Here is an 18299-nt window from a genome sequence, read left to right on the forward strand (position 1 = left end):
CGGAAAGATAACTAATAACAGATGTAACTAGGCTCATAGGCTCACTGGACTCTACTAAAAGCAACGGGGCAGGCTCGTTGGACTCTACTAAAAGCAACAGGGCTCGCAGGCCCATTGACCTCTACTAAAATAAACCTAAGAGAAATTAATGGAGTAGTCCATTCAATGTTTAAGACTTTCGGCCCAATGACCCATAGACCCTAACTCTTGGCCACTACTCGACAGAACTAGCTCGGCTTGAATACACAAACCTTCTTATTTCATCTCATTTCATCTCGTCATTACAATTTTTTTAAATTTCTATACAAAAATATAATAAACAATTCAACTTTTTCAAATCCCAAAATAAAAATAATACTAAAAAATATATTTTAACAATATTTTATTCAACTATTATTCAAAATATCTCATCGTATTTCATCTGAACTGTCTATCCAAACCCAACCTAATTTTCTCTCTGCTTTGCAAGTCTTCCGCACTTAGTTCTCTGCAAAATTGTGATGGAGCCTCTTTCTTTAAAGCACCGCACCGCACCGCACAACAGAACTTAAGCCCAGTTTGGTTACACAATAGAGATAAAATTTTCATCTCATCTGTACCGTTAAGTAGTTCTTCCTATCCAAACACACAATATTTCATTTCTAAATTTTAAAAATATCTACTTAAATAAACAGTAATGAACAGTGAATACTGAGAATGAACAGTGAAAAATTGACATGAACAGTATGTGAATAATGCATAAATAGTGAAAACTGGCAGTGAACAATGCCTAAACAGTGCACTTTTTGGCTCTCTAATCAATAGTGGGATTGACCCACACATTTTTCAAATCTCAAATCTAAAAAATTAAAAACTATCTCATCTCATCTTACTATTCAAACACATTTTTTTACAAATTATTTCATCTCATCTTAACTCAAAAATTTCACTATTATTCAAAATATCTCATCTTATCTCATCTGAACTGCGTAACCAAATGAGGCCTAATCTTTTCCCCACTTCGAGAGTCTTCCACATTTAGTTCTTTGTAGACTTGTAAGAGAGCCTCTTTCTTTAGAGCACCTTAGATAGGAAAGCCTGAGCTACTCTTAGGGTTACCAACTCATGTTGTCAACCTGTTGCCCTTGCTACTAAGGTCATCCAAACATACTTTAAACTCAGTTTAGATGGGCCCCACATAACTCTCTCAACTACTCAACTCACTACTATTCAAAGAACTAAACTCAGCTGAACTCAGTCTAGCATCCAAATGTAGTCTAAATCAATAATTTAGCAACAGGCTGGTTCTTTAATTTGCTAGCGTGGAGGGCCAACACTTTCTCGGGTTTTGGTTTAAGGATCCCTTTATAATCGACCAAAGGAAGGGTTGAAAGATCTATTAACCCAGCTTTCCCTTTAGTTGAGAATCGTGAAAACTGGATGGATCAGGGTGGTAGGCAGAAGCTAAAGACGATAAACCATTGATCCCACCCTTTGGGTGACTTGCAAAGGCTCATAGAACCTCGGTGCAAGCTTGTGGTTTTAGCCATGCGCCACTATTAGCTGCTAGTAAGGCTGAAGGTGGAGGAAAACCCAATCACCAACTTCGAAACTCTACTCCTTGCGCTTTAGGTCCACATATTTTTTCATTCGATCTTGCTATTTCTATAGATTTTGCTTTATGAGTTGTAATATATGATCCCATAACCTTAGAGTTTCTTCCACATCTTCTACCTTAGACAACCCTGGCATGTAGGTTAGCAATCGGGGGAAGGTATCCATATAGGGCTTCAAAACGGATAATATGGGCGAAGTGTTGATTGGTGTTACACCACCACTCGGCCAAAGAAATTCATTGAGTCCAATCCCTAGGTCTATCTCTAGCAAAGCACCGCAAATAATTCTCCAAACACTTGTTAGTAGCCTCTGATTTCTGATTATGGATGGTAGGCAACATTGAAAGCAAGTTGGACCCCTTGTATTTTGAACAAAACCTGCCAAAATTAGCAAACAGACTTGAAGACGATTTTCCAGGTTAATAGCTCCAACTTCGAAGCCATAAGATCACTATCATCCTCTCCATTAAAATAGACTTGAAGACGATTTTCCAGATTATTAATTCAGTTCTCTAATTCTTTAATCATAATATTCATTCTACCAAAAACACACTGATTCAACTCCTTAAGAGTAGCCTTAACCATTTTCAATTTAAAAGCTAAATTACTAAGCCCAATACCAAACCTCTCTTTCTCCCGCACCTCCTCCAAATGACGAAGAAAATCAACATGATCAGTCCACATAAACTGGAAACGAAAGGGACTAGGGTCATACCTAAAGAGGTCCTCATCCATTTGGATCACCAATGGGGAAAGGTCGGAAGTAGTATTAGCCAACACTTGAAAAAAGACATTAGGAAAATAATTAAGAAAATTAGAGTTAATAAAACATCTATCTAACATTGTCCAGCTGCGAGCCATTCTGCCTTGACCATTGAACCAAGTCATTTTCGGCCATTTAAAATATATTTCCATCAATCCACTATTATGAATACACATTCTGAAATCTTCTATGGCTGCAAAAGGTCAAGGATGGCCACCTCTTCGTTCCAAGTCATCTTTTATAATATTAAAATCACCCCAAATCACCCATGGAATATTGTCACTGTAAAAGGTAGAGGATTGCCTCCTCTTAGTTCTCTGCAGACTTGTGACACTAGTCTCACGTATGCGTACAATCTTCCTCCAAATGATAGAGTTGTTTAAAATTCTAATACAAAAGTTAGATATGTGGAAGTTTGATTTTTACATAAGCATTTAGAACCCGGGAAAGAGGAACCTAGCTTGGTGAATTTTGGATTCCAAAGTGCAAGAGTTATCACTAAGCATTTCGTGTTCGTGATTTGGATTCAACATGTTAAACGCAGGATTTGCAATCGTACATCACTGTTTTTATGAGTTTGTGATTTGCAAGACCCGGCTAATTGCCGTACTCATCCCAATTATGTTTTGTAGCCAACCATTTTTTCTTGTTAATGACCTTTTCATTTGAACGCGAGGCAGTCCCCTGTTCATGATCACTACTTGATTTGATGCTGTTTTCTTGGAATAACGCGATTTATTTAAATAACGAATTGTCTCATATCACTTGTTTTAACTTATTTCATAATTAATTAAAAATTTATTAACATGACATGACTCATTTTAACTCATTTTATATAAATAGATTAAACTAATCATTATAACCCATTTAAACTTATTAATATAATTTCACATAAAAGTTAAAATCTATATTTATTAATAGCCACAATATCTAAAAATAATAATTAGATTACCCACTAACAAACAATATCAATATTCTTCAGATTACAATACCAACAATAAAAATATAAATATACTGAGAAATACCAATATTACAATTCAACAATAATAAAATTGTGATTCTGAGTAAAAATCTAAATGGTTTATAATGGGTTGGTTTAGCGAATTAACCCGTTATTGACTTGTTTATAAAATGTGTCTTAACGGGTTAATATGTTTTGATTCAAACTTTTTAATATTAAATCTAAATTTGCTAATTTCGTATCGTATTCGTATTAAATTCACGGTTTGTATAACGTATTATCACCCCTACTGATCATCGACCGACCAGCTTTCGAGCTCCCATTCCAAAATTTAGTTTGCGTCTTCTGTGACCCTCCTTATATAATAAGGTCCAGTTTAGATACAGAAACAGTTTCATCTCATCTCACCTTTACAACTTTTTTAAATTCTCATATAAAATATAATAAATAATTTAAGTTTTTCAAATTTTAAAATAATAATAATATTAAAAAATAATATTTTATTCAACTCACCTTATCGCATCTCATTATCATAATATTCCTAAGTATAATGAGCAGGTCGTTTATCTTACCTATAACTGCTAGTTTTTAGTAGGTTTATATGGCCTGATCACTCTTTAGTAGTCTTATTACCCGCAAAACTTTTTCTGATTTATTTATTTTTTGTTCGTGAAATTATTTAGCCATATATGTGGCATTTTTCCTAGATCATAATATATATCTCTATCAAAGTTCCTGCTTCTTGTTTATAGTAGGTCAGAAACGGAGAAGTTGATCGTCTGAGGGTTTGCTTTACCCAGACCGCAACTTTCTCTTTAAACCCAACTCATTCAGACCGGCTAGAGGGGGTGGGAGCTTCGGCTCCTTCCCCCTTCACTCTTTCCCTCAACTTCTCTGATTTTCCTTTGTATTTTGTTTTTGTTTTTTTTTTTTCCTTTTCATTTTTCAGGCCAAATAAAGGGAGAATCGCCGTTCGTGGTCTTCAGGGTCCTTATAGCTAACACGCGCCCCACCAGAAGGTTTCCCAGCCGCCGATCTACACGTCCACCGAACACGGCCCCAACTGGAGTGGAGCGTAGCCTGCACGCGCGGGACGAAAATTCTGAAGCTCGTCGGCACGTGACCCTCACGCGCCACCAAGGAGCTCTATGTCGTTGCAACGCGCGGCAGATCCCGAACCGGCGACTCTGGATCTCCCAAGACCGTCCGTCGGTTTTTCCTTTCGAGGCCTTTTTTGTGCACTGTTTTTCCCTTTTTACAGTGTTTTCTCTATGTAATTTATTTATGCATTGTCTTTATTTTCAAGAAAACAAAAAAACCCAAAAACATTTGTCCCTTCAGACTTAGATCCAAAGAGTGTTGTCCCCCCTTCGCTTAGTCGGTGATGTTGGGGTTTGGTTTCTCCATACTCAACCTAGTTGGGTATGGAGTTTTATATTTGGTCACTGTGAACTCTGTTGGGAACAGAGTTGTGCTATCTCTTAGACTTCGGTCTTTAGAGATAAGTCGTCTGGACTAGACCATGTCAGTCATAATAGTGTACTGAGGTTTTATTAACGTTTGTAATTGACTTGTTGTTTGAAGTCAAAGTTGTATGTCCTCTTAAATGAATGGAATGAGATCCTTTTTATAAAAAAAAAATAGTAGGTCAGAAACTGCTTCTTGTTTATAGTAGGTCAGAAACAAAGGGAACAGTGATAAGCCTCCTGTCAGAAGCAAAAATTTACAGTGTGAAGAAGAAAACCAATTCCAACCAAGAATTTTCTTCACAGACCAGCTTCAAGAAAAAGTAAGATGGGATGATTTTAGATAAAAAATAAAAGTTAAGTAAAATATTGTTAGAATATTATTTTTTAATATTATTATTAAAATAAAATTTGAAAAAATTGAATTGTTTATTATATTTTTTCTAAAAATTTGATAAAATTGTAAAGATAAGATGAGATGAAACTGTTTTTATATCCAAACGGGGCCTAAGACTATAATTTTCAAAGCAGTGAGATGGTTTATGAATAGTAATAAAATTTATGAGTTAAAATTTATAAATAGTAATAAATAGTGGTGAGATGAATTGAGATGCTTTCAATCCAAACCCACTTTAGTTAACATTCTTTATGTCATTCGGTCATTGCGCACCGACGCCCATATAATATATACATGTATGTATGTGTGTATATATATATATATATATAGAGAGAGAGAGAGAGAGAGAGAGAGAGAGAGAGAGAGGGGGTCAAAATCGCTTTATCGTAATCACAATCAAGGCTCATATATATTATTAATGTAATCCTCAATATCGGATGGATGCAGAGTTTAACCTCTTGATTTTTTTTTTTTTTAATGTAGTTTAACCTCTTGAATTGATTTATAGTTTAAAACACTCAAATTGATATTACTCAATAATAAAAAAATCCATGCAACTGTCACGGCCATTAGTTAAAGTAGATTCTGGGTAATTAAGTACGTTAGTTTACCATTTTTTTTCTCTCAACAAGTGCGTTAGTTTACTTGATTGTTGGTTGTTTAATTTCCGTAATTTTTCAAGATATAATTTATAGATTATTATTCCCTCCCTCTCTCTGTATGTGTGTGTTTTTTTTTTCTTTTTTGTCTGTTCGCATCGATCAGAAGTGCAAAGAATATCCAGCGCCCAAAGGAGTTATAATCAGACAAGTCGCAGAAGATTGCATATGGCCTGATGACATAACACCCAAACTTTTAAAATAGAAGTCTTGGGTTCGACCCACCTCCTAGACTAACAAAAAATTTTTAAAAAAAAAAAAAATCACAAAAGATAGCGTGAAATTCTTTTATAAATAAAAGCACCAACACCAACACCAACACCAATCATCTCTTTCTCTCTCTCTATTGATTAAAGCCCCATCATGCATTAGTATCAAAAGAATATATATATATATATATATATATATATAAATCTCCCTTATATCTTAAAAGTGTCTATATGAAATAAGCATGAATGAATAGTAATTCGTATTTGACATTTTTTATCCCACTTTTTCCATTTATGGCCCTGTCCTGCTTGTCTTATTACTTTTTTGTCTATCTGGTTTTGAAGAATTTCAGACCACACATAAATTCTCGTGGTGACCCTGTGGTGGCAATAAGGGGAGGAGCATAACAGCACTAGGGTACCAAGGGTTGGGCTGTGGGTTACAACAGGCAAGGGAGAGGTAGAGGCTCGGCTGAGCATGAAGGAGTAGGGAAGGTGCCGTGGAGGGCTGTTGGTGGCGTCTTGAGCTGTAGGTGGTGAATTTAGGTCGTGCGACGGTAAGAACCTATGAGATAGAGAAAGGCTTCGTGAGAGAGGGAGGCAATTCAGGGAGCTGCATTATGGGGAAGAGGTGGCCTTCGAAGCTCGTGAGAGTAGCTACTCACGGTAGCGCGGTGGAGGAAAATCAAAGGGAGAGGAAGAGAGAGGGCTACGGCCTTCGGCCTTCGGCCTTTTGCGAGTAGAGAGAGAGAGAGGTCTGTGGGGAGGAGATCGGGGTGAGGAAGGTCATCGGTGACTGCCCATGGTGGTGGCATGACAACAACGGCCAACAGGCGCTAGGAGTAGCCGAGGAGAAGAGAGATCGAGAGGGAGAGGGGGCGTGCGACTGGAGGGAGGGAGGAGAGAGAGAGAAGAGGGAAAAGTGAGAGGAAAAGTTAGGGTTTGGGTCTTTAAATCTCAACCCTTCATCTTGAGTTTCTAGATTTGATTCAAAGGTAGAGGTTAAAATATTGAAAATAAACTAACTTAAAATAGATAATTAAAATATAAATATCATATCATACATTTAAAATCAACTTTAATTTATAAAATACTAATATTTCATCATTAAATAAATGATGAAGTTTTGCTAAATATTTTTAAGAGAGTAAAACCATCTAAATAATTAAAATTTTTAACATAATTCAAATCTCATAATATTCTTAATTAATTAAAATCATTTAGATAAAATGATTTTCTACAATTATAATATTTTTGGGACTTCCAAAATATAAGATGCTTACTTTAATGTTGAAAGAATGTGAGAGCAACATAGGAATAAAATTTTTTGTATTTTTTCAGTGCTCCCTGAGTTATCGAGTAGTGTTGTTGAATTTTTATTAAACATGAGATAATTTTTTTGTTCATGCGACCAAATTTTGGAAAGTATCTTCTCTTGTCATAATTTGAGTATATTTTCTATTTTCTTGAAAATGCAGAAACAGGGAGGGTGGATTTGCTTCATACGAGTTCACTACATCTTCTACAGAGTTGGAGGTAACATGACATGCATGCATTGATCTCTACTGTCAAATATGGTTAATTTGTAGAGCTGGAACTTCCATGCAAAGCTTTAACACGTGATCGTGAATCTGTGATTGATCTTTCACATACAGATAATCAATCAAAAGGAAATGTTTAGAGATACTGCGATTGGAACAAACTCTTCTTGTTAAAGTAGAGAAATATGAAAATTCATAGATGCTTGCTTATATTTGGTTTTATGCTTCTATGCATTAGACTATTTACTAATCAATCTTATGTACTCACACAATCTTGATGATTGTGAACTAACAATTAATTCAATTATTCAAGATTCTGTGCTGCATGTAAGGAGTCACTTTATTTGTTGTTTAGACACATTATTTTCAAAAATTTTATTTTTCTTCCAATTAGGCAAATGTGGCAAACGTGCTTTGCACATTAAACCACTGCTAGTATGTGTGTACATATATAAATTCCTATTATTGAGGGAAACGATCATGTGTTTATATATATATATATATACAAATTAAAATGTTGAGGGAAATGATCATGTACATGTATATAATATAATATAATATAATATATAGTTAATCACTATTTTTGGGTGATCTATTTAATTAAACAATACAATAAAAATGTTTATTTACTTAATTATTTTCAGTTAAAATAATTATTTTGTATAAAAATGAGTCTATTATCTTTATAAATAATCATTTTTATTACGAAGAACTCCTCCTAAATGTTAATTTTTCTTGGAATGGAATTAGCACGCCTATCTACTGCGCACCTACTTGAATCATTGGTGTTGTACTTACATATCTTGCTAGCTTTCCTTGCCTACATCAGTGCTCAAGAAAGGAGTACTTTTTAAAATAGGTAATTATATAAACATAACTTGTCATTAGTCTTGAGCAATACCAACGTTGCAAAGTGAACTTACAACTTTGAGACTAGTCCTACTTTTAGTGATTGATAATTACGTCAACTTGCAATAGGCGACTTAATTAAATATAGTGGCAAACTGGGAGAGGAGATCCATACATCAGAGATGGAGGACCCCAACATCGATCCCGAGAGGGCCCCGGATAGATTATGCAGTACTGTGCTTCTGGGCCATGCACTCGCCGGCCATCATGAAATCAATCTTGGATCTTCTTCATTTAGCTAGGACTACTATATAATTACAAACAACGAACTTATAAATCTGCTGCAGGTAGAAATAGAATATCTACAGACAGGAGAGCTTGGCATGCAGTCCAGACATGGACACCAATGAGTGCCCATGTGCCACTTGTCTATTTCCTTTTTATCAGAGAAACAATTTAAAGTTGTCGTCTTTATAACTTATGAATGAAGAAAGGAAGAGACAATGCTAGCTAGCTAAAAGAAAAAAAACATAAAGGACAGAGACAGTGATTGACAACTTCATATATATTATATAAATATATAGTCTCCTTCAACAGACGATCCTTTTCAAAGCGAGTCGATATGGGTTTCCATCCATAGATACCTACCCCCACTTGAAGGAACTGGACCAACCCCTCCTGATCACCTTTTCATCTCCCAGTTAGAAAGGTTCAAAATGCTGCTTTAAGAAATGTTTTGCATTTTACCCATTTTTTCTTTATAATGGCCTGGATCAATTTAATTAATTCCGGGATAGAGCAGCTTCATTCAGTTTTCCCCTTTATTTTTCTTTGTTCCTTTATTTTTTATTTTTTTTAAAAAAGTTAAACGAGATTTGATGGTTGGTCTGTCTCATCATATTAATCAATATTCCATCTTTTGTTACCTGTATAAGCCAAAAACCTACAAATGCATACAAGATCTCATCGACATCGATCAAGCACGAGAATATGTATGTGTGTATATATATATATATATATATATATATATATATATATGAAGCACCATTCTATATTCTAAACCTCAGTATATGTACTTATTGATAGGCATCGATTTTTTGTCATAAACATATAAATTAGAAAGCTCCGTTTTTAATTCTTTGTTACTGGGCAAATTTATAAGTGTATGATCATCAAGTACGTACGTACTACTGCACTAGTTTTTTTTTTTTTTTTTAATTATTGTTTATTTTATTTCTTGTTGTTACGCTACTAGAGTACTACTTAGTGGCACATATTTAATAATGTACGTAATTGGTGGGAAATATCCATTAATATTGCACCATAACATAATGCCATTTCGGTTGCTCACCAAAATTATAATCTTATGAATTAAACAAAAGCTTGAGATTTCAAAATATATACATTAATCTTGGTCGTGTATATATATAAAATATATTAAAAAGTAACTTTTATTTAAGGGCAATTAATTAAAATGAGGGTGACGAGCGCATCTCTCTTACGAGCGTATTGGATTACATTTATGCAGGAGCATGTGTAGCCCCTCATTTGCTCAATTTAAGTATGAATAAAGTCATTAATCACTCTTTATTAGTATATATTAAAGTTCCCATCTCCCTAAATAATGTCACTTAATCCAAAAAACTGTCAAGTTTAGGAAAAAGGAAATTCAAAAACTATTTAACTATAGTAAAGAAAAGGTGTGGGTGAAAGTAACTTGCTTGACAAGAGAGGTTGGCTTGGAAAGCAACATATTCTCTGCCCTGACCATGACTTGAATTAAATTAATGCATGTTTTCGATCATTATTTAACTTTTCTGGGTGATTAATTATTAAATCAAGATGATGGATCAGAGTTATATATATATATATGGAGTGGGTATTTTCAAGTAATTTATATATAAGACTAGTAAATAGCTGTACGCAGTACTGGTTATTATTATTTGTACCTACTTTTAACCTGATGATGATATGAGATCATCAGGATTCTTCTAAGTGTTATAATTATATAATGAACTAGTTTTGTACAACTACTTTTTACGAGATTTCAATCTTTACTAATTGGGAGTTGGGAGCTGGGTAAAATCATTGTTCCACCTCCCTCATTTTAATTAGTATTATATTGATAAAAAATAATAGTTACAGTTATAAGTATATAAATATTGTATTATTATTTAAAAAAAATGAATAAATACAAAATTTACATAAAATAATAATTTTTTAATAATAGATTTTATTTTTTTAAAAGACTGTAAAATACTTGCGTCATATTACATTACTCTATTTTCAATGGATGCATGTATTATCATCAATTTACCCTCATAAATTATTCCTGCAGGTATAATGTCAGTCAAATCATTGGCTCATATCTGTTCTTTTATACATGCAAAAGGCCGGTGGAATCACAGTACGTACTTAAACAATAGTCATGTATAATAATACACGAGAATCATTGCTTGACTCTTGGTTTTGGCATATATATATATATATATGTATATAAATGCACTCCAATTAATATACATATATTTATATATTAATTGTTTGTTGGGTACATATGTCATGTGTACGTATTTAAAGGACAGTTAATTTATCCCTTTGGAGATTATCATGATTCAATTATTTAATGTATATATATACCTTATAACCTCTCTGCTAGATCACTTGGTAATATTGGATATATCGGACATTTCCGGGTTTCAATCATGTACTTAGCGATGAGTTTTCTTTTTTGCTGCGTTCGTGATTGCTTGTATTAAAATAAATAAATAAATTCTGAAAAGCACTTGTGAAGTGATCACTCGAAGTTAAATTAAAATTTGGCAGAATTTTCGTATAATATTATGTTTCCGCGACTGCATCCGCACCATAAGTATATATGAGGCTAAGATTTTCCAAAAACAAAACAAAAAGGCAGATTGAAAATTCCGATGGACATGGAACCTAATGTACACGGCTTTCGTTTTTGTTTTGAAGGAGAAAAAACTACGACAAGACAGCAAGAAAATAGAATATATGCTTTAATAAACCAAACACTGATTAACTAAAAGTTTTTTTGTACGTACACGATATATAAATTTATATAATGACCCTAGTTTTCAAAGAAACTTGACATTTTCCAAAAATCCCCGACTACCCCTCCGCCATTAATTACTTTAGCAGCTTTTAAATCGATATACAGAGAGAGAGAGAGAGAGAGAGAGAGAGAGAGATCAGGAGAGGACTAGCTCTTCATTCTCGTTTTTAAGATTATTATCATTATAGTTCAGATTATGTAACCAATGGCGGGGTTTGTTCGGGCGTAACGGTATTGCATTGCCATGCAGCAGTGAATTGTTGCAGTCGCCGGTACGCCAAAATTTGACCTATCTCTGAGAGTTTGTGTCGGAGCATGTCATATTCAGATTGGAGCTGATTGTTCTCTGTTTGCACGCGGTGACAGTGGTACAAAACGCAGCGCAACCGGTTCGAAAGGCCTCGGTTTTCAATCCTAAACTTGTTCACCTGATTCCTTAGGTTTTCTAAGTGCTTCTGTTTACGCATGCGTGACCTCCTGGCCGATTCCCGGTTCGATATCATCCTCCTCTGTCTCCGGTCGTCCAACGGGGATTCGGATTCCTCTCTCTTCCGTTTCGGCTCGTCAGAACCGGAATTTGAATTGACATGACTCGGGTTTTGGTCTCGGTCCGGTTCGTAAGAAACGGAACAAGAAATAACCGGTTTGGGGAACTGAAACGCATCCGGCTCCCCTGTGCATGTTTGGATTAAAGCATCGGGGCCGGAATTTGAAAAAAAAGGTTTAGGGGATTGGACGGGTGGAAAGTATTCCGGGCAGTCCAAGGGCATAAAGCCGGGATCAAAAGCCGGAAAAGGGTTTCCAAACATAGTATCGGACGGAAAGCCAGGCCTATAAGCGGACAACATGGCAGGAATTAAGGGCAAAACTTTCCGAAATAGAGAGAGGAGGGAGGAGAGAGGGAGAAAGGGAAGAAATGCAGCGTAGGGGACGGATATTTATGGGCCAGAGGAAGGAGTAATTACAAGGGTACAAGTGGGGGTAATCTCGTCAGAGAACAAGGGAAGACTGTAGATGTATGTGTAACGTGTATGCGTAGATGGAAATGGAATAACTTTTGAGTCAGGTGGCACTATGGTGGGGTTCATACTTTTATTAAAGGGTACATTTGGGTGGGTGACATAAGCCAAATGGGTCCCCTACAGGAAAAAGACTGGTTCTTATGCTTAGTCACGAAGAAATAATCTAGCTGGGATCCACTCTGGCCGCGTGTTGGAATCCAATTGGAAGCACGTACGAGGAGCCAATGCGTGGAAGGTTGTTGACGTGGAGTTGAGAGGAAGTCGTGGGTATATACGGGTGAGCGAGGAGCAGCAATTAGCTAGGCCCATGAATATCTGAGGGGCTCGATCGGCTGATTACAAGTATATATGCATGACATGAGATCAGCTCATCAGCTAGCTACATATAATATAATATATAATAAGCTCAATACTCGTGAATTACTATAGATGACGACCCATTAATTTGCAATTATTATTATTTTTTTGTTAAATAGGTTCATATATATATATATATATATAGAATCATCTTTACGTTAATGTTGCTGCTGCATGCATGAGGCCGATATCTAAAAGTACTTGTGCTCTAATCACGAAACATGGGCAAAAGGATTATCATGATGCATGCATTGCTTCTTTTATTTTCAATTTTCGTCTTTCTTTAGTAAAGATTTTCTCGATCGACAAGCTATATAAATCAGCTAGCTAGGAAGTAGTATAGACCATTAATCTTTAGACGTTGTCGGCGAGCTAATTAATTTGGTTAATTGTTTAGACAAGCATGTACGTTCCTCGATCGTTAGCTTTTAACTTTTACACTAATTGCTAGCTTATGCACTGATGACAGATCCACTCGTGCTAGCTACAATTAATTAGTTTTACGATGGACCTTTATTATTATGAAAATGGTCGAATGTTCCTTATACATAGCAGACCTGCAACTTCCATACATACATATGAAAAATTATTTCATCAATTACTATTCACAATTCTATATATACATATAAAATTTTTTTTTCATCAGTCACTATTCACCATCCTATATATACATATGAAAATATCTCACACTCACACCCTATAAAAAACACATATACATCCTATAAAAAATACACGTACATCTTATAAAAAACACTTATACACTCTATGAAAAGTTATGAGTATGGGGTGCGTGATGTATACAGTGACTAATTTGTAACAAAATTCTATACATATATATAACCTTTGCCCTGAGAGCTAGCTAAAGTCTTGGTTGTGCAAAGAGGTTTGCACCACGCTAGCTAGAGGACAGAATCCCAATTACACAAAATCACCACAAAATTAGCATCGTCTTGATTTTAGGACATTAGTCATCAAACTGTAATTATTTTTATACTTACCATAGATAGCATAGACCTTATATCTATTTATTTTACATATTCTTCAATTATAAAAAGCAAGTTTCAAAAATTCAAGATTACAATTTTGACATGGTATCAGCCTAACGATCCCCTCTTCCAAGGTCTCCATGGCTAACCCTTCCAACCCTCATTCTTCCCTTACCTCCCTCACCCTTCAGATTCCCCTAGTATAATTCTCGTCTCTGGTCTCCTTACACGAGATAACTTTCCCAAATGGCAAAAAGCCATGACCCGTGCTCTAAATGCCAAAAACAAACTCAACTTTGTTGATGGCACTCTTCCCCCACCCGACACCAATTCACCAGATTATACCCAATGGAATCAAACCAAGGATATGGTCCTTGCATGGCTTATCAACTCCATCAGTCCCTTTATCGCCAATTCTCTCGAATTTCATACCGACCCTCACAAAGTGTGGCTCGACCTCTAATTCCGTCTCTGTCATGGGAACAATGCTCAAATCTACCACCTCAAACAAGAACTCTTATCCCTACACCAAAACACTCATTCCTTCCATGAGTACTACAACCATATTAAACAAATCTGGGATGAACTAAGTCACTTACAAAAGAAAAGTGATCTTAAAGAATTACAACAAGATGCAGAGAATGAACTGCTTTTCCAGTTCCTACTTGATCTCAACGACTCCTTCTCCAAACTCAGAACCCAAATTTTGGCCATGGAGCCCCTTCCCCCATCACAAAAATTTTTTGAATTCTTTTTCAAGAGGAACAACAAAGGCTTCTTCAACTTCGACCACCTTCGTCGAATGACCCCATTTTTGTCGTCTACTCATTCCCAGAAACGTCCCTTCAAATGCATAGAATGTGGATGCCAAGGCCACACGAGCGACTGTTGCTGGCGGGTTGTGGGCTACCCTCCAGGCCATGACTCTCGCGTGAAACCAAAGTCTTTTCTTCTCGGCAAACCACCCATTGGGTTGCCGCCAACACCTCGTTGCCAGTGCTTGGTCTCTCACCCGATCGATCTCTACCAAAAGCTCTTGAACTTGCTCAACCCAAAAGCCCCCTCTGCAAATTTTGTGGGTAACGTTTCTTCCACCCTCCCTTTTGATAGATGTCGAACATGGGTTGTTGACAGTGGAGTTAGCCACCACATGTGCCATGACCGAAATCTCTTCTCCCAGCTCATTTCTCCCTCTCTAGCATGTTTGTCTACCCACAAGTCATAACCTTCAAATGAAGGGGTCGGCATATGCCCTTTGACCAAAACCCTTGTTTTAGACAATGTCTTTTTCGTCACTTAGTTTAATTTTAATCTCCTTTCTATCCCTCGGCTCACCACTAATAATTCATGCCTCGTTTTTTTTTCTTCTACTAATTATTTTTTTCAAGAACCACAATCGACGAGGTTGATTGAAGTGGGTGAGCTTTGCAATGGACTTTATGTGTATTGGCCCCAACCAATTACGGCATTTTCTACTCAGACTATTGCTAATAAGATCTTATATCACCAACGCCTAGGTCATCCTTCCTATTTAAATATTCTTAGTATTTTCACTAATAATCCCTGTGTTATTTCTGATTGTGATATTTGTGTTCATTCTATGCACACTAGACTTCCTTTTCATTCAAATGCTAATAAAATTACTTTTACATTTAATCGCATTTTTTGTGATATATAGGGTGGTCATCATACTTCTTCAGTTTGTGGTGCTCATTACTTTCTTACAATAGTTGATGAATTTTCACGCACCACTTGAATCTATCTCATGTGATATAAATCTGAAGCTTATACTCATTTCATGCATCTTTTTGCACTTATCCAAAATCAGTTCAACACCATAATTAAAATAATAAGAACTGATAATGGACAATAATTTCTTTCCCATAAATTTCAAAATTATCTCTATGACCACGGCATTATTCACGAACGTACTTATGTTGAAACTTCACAATAAAATGGTGTTGCGGAGCACAGACATTGGCACCTATTGAATGTCGTCTGTAGGCTCTGCTTGCAAGCACACTTTCCCTTACAATTTTGGGGTGACTGTGTTCTCACCTCAGCTTATTTCATTAACCACACCTCAAGCCATATTTTTCAAAATAAATCCCCTTTTGAATTTCTCTTTGATACCCTGCCAAACTACACTCATTTACACGTGTTCGGATGTCTTTTTTATGCTCAAACCCTCCATGCTTCCAGCGACAAATTTTCTCCTCGTGCATCTAAATGTGTCTTTCTTGGATATCCAAGTACTCATAAAGCATACAAGCTTTACAACCTCGATACCCAAGTCATCTTCTATTCTCGTGATGTCACTTTTTATGAACAAAAATTTCCCTTCCAGAACACTTATGCTCTTCCCGATACATCTCTTCCTGGTCTTCCTCTTCTTGTCCCTAAGCCCATATTACCACCATCTTCTCCTCCTCCTGTCTCCGTTAATAATCCCGACCCACCTCTTCCTCTGCCATCTTCCCTCTCTCTTCGCCCTCATCTCACCACTACTCGACCAGCATATCTTCAGGATTACGTTTGCCCGACCATACATACGGAGTCCACTGCATCCTCACTGGCTGCCTCAATCCTCACCTTCTCACCTTGCCTTTTTAACTGCTCTCACCACATCTGTTGAACTTTCACGTTATTATACTGCCAATCACCACTCTCATTGGCGCGAAACAATGTCCGCTAAGATTCATGCATTAGATGATAATTCCACCTGGACTCAAGAGCCACTTCCTCCTGGTAAGAAACTCATTGGCTGTAAATGACTTTTCAAAACTAAGCTCAAGGCCGACGGCTCTATCGAGAGGTACAAAACTCAGCTAGTTGCCAAGGGTTACACTTAGATTGAAGGCCTTGACTATCATGAGATATTTGCTCCAGTTGCCAAAATGACCACTGCTTACTAGCAATCACTGCCACAAAAAATTTGATTATTCATCAACTCAACGTCAACAATATTTTTCTGCACGATGATCTTGATGAAGAAGTTTATATGACCACACCGTCCGGATATTACCCTAAGGGAGAGACTCGTGTTTATCGGCTCTGGAAATCTATATATGGCCTCAAGCAAACTGCCCGCAACTGATTTTTTAAACTAGACACCGTGCTTCTTGATGCAGGTTTTCATCAGTCTTAGGCAGATAATTCTTTATTTACTCTTGTCACCCACACCAGTATCAATGTTATTCTTGTTTATGTTGATGACATCTTAATTGTTGGCAACGACATCTCTCATATCGAGATTTTCAAGAGCATTCTCTCTACACACATCAAAACAAAAGATCTCGGTTCCGTCAAATATTTTCTTGATCTCGAAGTTTTTTGTTCCCAAAAAGGCATCTTCCTAAATCAACACAAGTATGCACTTGATATCTTGTCTGATAGCGGCCAACTTGGTACTCAGATCGCTCACTTTCCCATGGACAAGACTTGAAGCTCACAGATCGTGATGGCACTCTCCTCATCGACCCTTGTGCCTATCGATGAGTGGTTGGGCGCCTCATCTACCTAACTATCACACTGTGTTCCCCACAGGCAAGCTGCCACTCATGTTTTTCGCTATCTCAAAGGCAGTCAAGGTCAAGGCATTTTTTTTTTCTTCATCTGGCAATTGTATGTTACTGCTTACACGGATTCAGATTGGGCCAGTTACCCCACCACTTGTCGGTCCACTATAGACTACTTCATTCAGCTTGGCATGAGCCCCATTTCTTAGCGAACAAAAAAACAGACGACAGTGGCACGTTCCTCTGCTGAAGCTGGATATCGCGCCATGACTGTCACCACTTGCGAACTCACTTGGTTAAAGCAGCTCCTCATTGATCTTGATGTTTCTCATTTTGAGTCTATCAGTCTTTATTGTGACAATCAATTTACTCTTCACATCGCTCATAATACTGTATTCCATAAGCGCACCAAACATATTGAGATTGATTGCTACATTGTATATGATAAAATTCAGACATGACTCCTTGCAACCATTCACACCTCCTCTTATGAGCAAGTTGTCGAAATCTTCACCAAAACATTGAGACGGAACCTTTTTCATTATTTTTTATGCAAGTTGAGCATTATGGATATCCATGCACCAACTTGAGAGGGAGAATTGACAAAATCCCAATTACACAAAATTAGCATCCTCTTGATTTTAGGACATTAGTCATCAAATTGTAGTTATTTCCATACTTGATCAGTTACGCCTATAGATAACTATCTATTTATTTTGCATATTTTTAATTTCATTGTAAAAAGTAAGTTTCAGACATACAAGATTACAATTTTGACAACTTGGGACTAATTGGGAGCTGTAGGCCTCATGTGAAGGATTAATAATTAAACAAGTTTAATTTTGCCTCGTCTTGGAGTTGGAGAGACAGATACATGATTAATAAAGAGACGTACAGTTTCGG

At 36.4% G+C, this 18299-nt stretch overlaps 1 protein-coding gene across 1 annotated transcript; it reads right to left on the reverse strand.

Moving 5' to 3' along the window:
• Positions 1-11453: 11453 nt before the first annotated feature.
• Positions 11454-12442, reverse strand: LOC121240326 (basic leucine zipper 43-like). The gene has a single exon (XM_041137744.1). The coding sequence runs from the start codon at positions 12359-12361 to the stop codon at positions 11708-11710; it is 654 nt and encodes a 217-aa protein (XP_040993678.1). The 5' UTR covers positions 12362-12442; the 3' UTR covers positions 11454-11707.
• Positions 12443-18299: the final 5857 nt, after the last annotated feature.

The sequence above is a fragment of the Juglans microcarpa x Juglans regia genome, chromosome 1D, assembly GCF_004785595.1.
Source record: "Juglans microcarpa x Juglans regia isolate MS1-56 chromosome 1D, Jm3101_v1.0, whole genome shotgun sequence".
Lineage (NCBI taxonomy): Eukaryota > Viridiplantae > Streptophyta > Magnoliopsida > Fagales > Juglandaceae > Juglans > Juglans microcarpa x Juglans regia.